The sequence below is a fragment of the Sinocyclocheilus grahami genome, unplaced genomic scaffold, assembly GCF_001515645.1.
Source record: "Sinocyclocheilus grahami isolate Dianchi unplaced genomic scaffold, SAMN03320097.WGS_v1.1 scaffold419.1, whole genome shotgun sequence".
Taxonomy (NCBI): domain Eukaryota; kingdom Metazoa; phylum Chordata; class Actinopteri; order Cypriniformes; family Cyprinidae; genus Sinocyclocheilus; species Sinocyclocheilus grahami.
In genome coordinates, this window is record NW_015505598.1 from 35,934 (window position 1) to 38,097 (window position 2,164).

Here is a 2,164-nt window from a genome sequence, read left to right on the forward strand (position 1 = left end):
CAAGCGCATTTGGGTTATGCAGCAGGACAATGATCCCAAACACATCAGCAAGCCCACCTCTGAGTGGCTCAAGAAAAACTAAATTAAGGTTTTGGAGTGGCCATGTCAAAGTCCGGACTTAAATCTGATTAAGATGCTGTGGCACGATCTTAAACAGTCCATTCATGCTTGAAAACCCTCCAATGTGGCTAAATTAAAACAATTCTGCAAAGAAGAGTGGGCCAAAATTCCTCCACAGCGATGTGAATGACTCATTGGCAGTTATCGCAAATGTTTGATTGCAGTTGTTGCTGCAAAGGGTGGCACAGACAGTTAGTAGACAAGTTAAGGCACAAAAAGTTTCTATATACAACATATTTCATACACAGCAGTAATTTAATTTCACTTTCCCTGGCCATGCAAGACGACCCAAAGATAGGTGGCCTGAAATTTTGCTTGGGTGACTGACTTCTAATTTTCAATGCTTCTTGCGCCCAAAGAGAATTGGTTATTAGGTAGTACTTGGTGCTCTGATTTGATCAAAGGCTTACTTGAAAATTTGAGAACTACTGCACTATGGCATTAATGTGAGTCTTCAAATAAAAACAGCTTTTTTGTCCACATTTTTGTAAAATGAGACAAGGTGCAATATCTCTATTGCTCAGCGGGGGGATGCAATAAGATCATAGAATCGAGGCATGTTGCCAAAGCTGCTGAATTCAGGACTGGTGTCTACTCCATCCGGACCCTTTGGACTGCTAAAGCTGAATTTCTGAAGCAGAGACACGATGAACAGAAAGAGCTCCATACGAGCCAAAGACTCACCCACACAAGAGCGTTTACCTGCAAAGATGCAAGACAGAATAAAAGATCCTGATCATTAATTCTATTTAACCTAAATGTTATAGTACCTCAATCTGAAGCTTATCTTAGGGGGCTGTTCTGTAATTCTAGATTCTGGTCTGCTTAACCTAGGTGCTGTGCTGAAAATCCTTTATTTGATGTAGTGTCCTTGGTCAAAAATTATTGCTTATAAATATCTCATTATGCTATACACTTGCTAAATCTTGGATTCAGCATTTTTGTCAACTTGTTGTCTTTCAATAAGCACAGGTTTTGTATTCAATATATATATATATATATATATTGTAGAAAGCACTTTGATTAACTTTAGTTTCACTGATCTAAGCTTATGCACCTCAGTTTGTTTTTATATTAGGGCTGGGCAAGTTAACGCGTTATCATCACGTTAACGCATTAATTGATTAATGCCGGCAATTATTTTATTGCGCATTAACACAGTTTTTTATTATTATGAAAGTCCGTTGCTCACTGGCTCTGAATACACATTCAGACAAACCATGGGTCACAGGAGGGTGGGATGTTGATCAGTACTGGCTTGGGTGTCATCACATGTCTCAACCAATGAGAGCATTTGGGGTGGACCTAAGACTGCAGCAGCGCTCACATGAACAGCACTCCCGATAAAATTATTTAGGCTAAGCACCAACATTCACAAACCACTGTTCACTGTTCTTTTTAACAGAAAATAATGCAACGTGCTCGTAACCAAGTTTGTGACCTCAAGCTCAAGCGCATTTGGGTTATGCAGCAGGACAATGATCCCAAACACATCAGCAAGCCCACCTCTGAGTGGCTCAAGAAAAACTAAATTAAGGTTTTGGAGTGGCCATGTCAAAGTCCGGACTTAAATCTGATTAAGATGCTGTGGCACGATCTTAAACAGTCCATTCATGCTTGAAAACCCTCCAATGTGGCTAAATTAAAACAATTCTGCAAAGAAGAGTGGGCCAAAATTCCTCCACAGCGATGTGAATGACTCATTGGCAGTTATCGCAAATGTTTGATTGCAGTTGTTGCTGCAAAGGGTGGCACAGACAGTTATTAGATTTAGGGGGCAATTACTTTTTCACGTAGTACCAGGCAGGTTTGGACAGCTTTATTTCCCTTATAAAATGAAATCAGTATTTCAAAACTGCATTTTGTATTTACTCAGGTTATCTTTGTGTAATATTAACATTTGTTTGATGATCTGAATCTTTTAAATTTGACAAATATGCAAAAAAACAAAACAAAAAAAAAACAGGAAGGGGGCAAAAACATTTCACGCACTGAAATGTCAAAGTTCTTTCTACTATATATATATATATATACATATATATAT

General features: G+C 38.5%; 1 protein-coding gene across 1 annotated transcript in view; it reads right to left on the minus strand.

Annotated features, from left to right (window-relative positions):
* Positions 1 to 329: 329 nt before the first annotated feature.
* LOC107551273 (cytochrome P450 2C42-like) overlaps positions 330 to 2,164 on the minus strand; it is a 7,946-nt gene continuing 6,111 nt past the window's right edge. Inside the window, exon 9 of the mRNA XM_016232811.1 lies at positions 330 to 822. Coding sequence (XP_016088297.1) covers positions 641 to 822 — 182 coding nt within the window. The 3' untranslated portion in view covers positions 330 to 640. The remainder of the gene's footprint in view (positions 823 to 2,164) is intronic.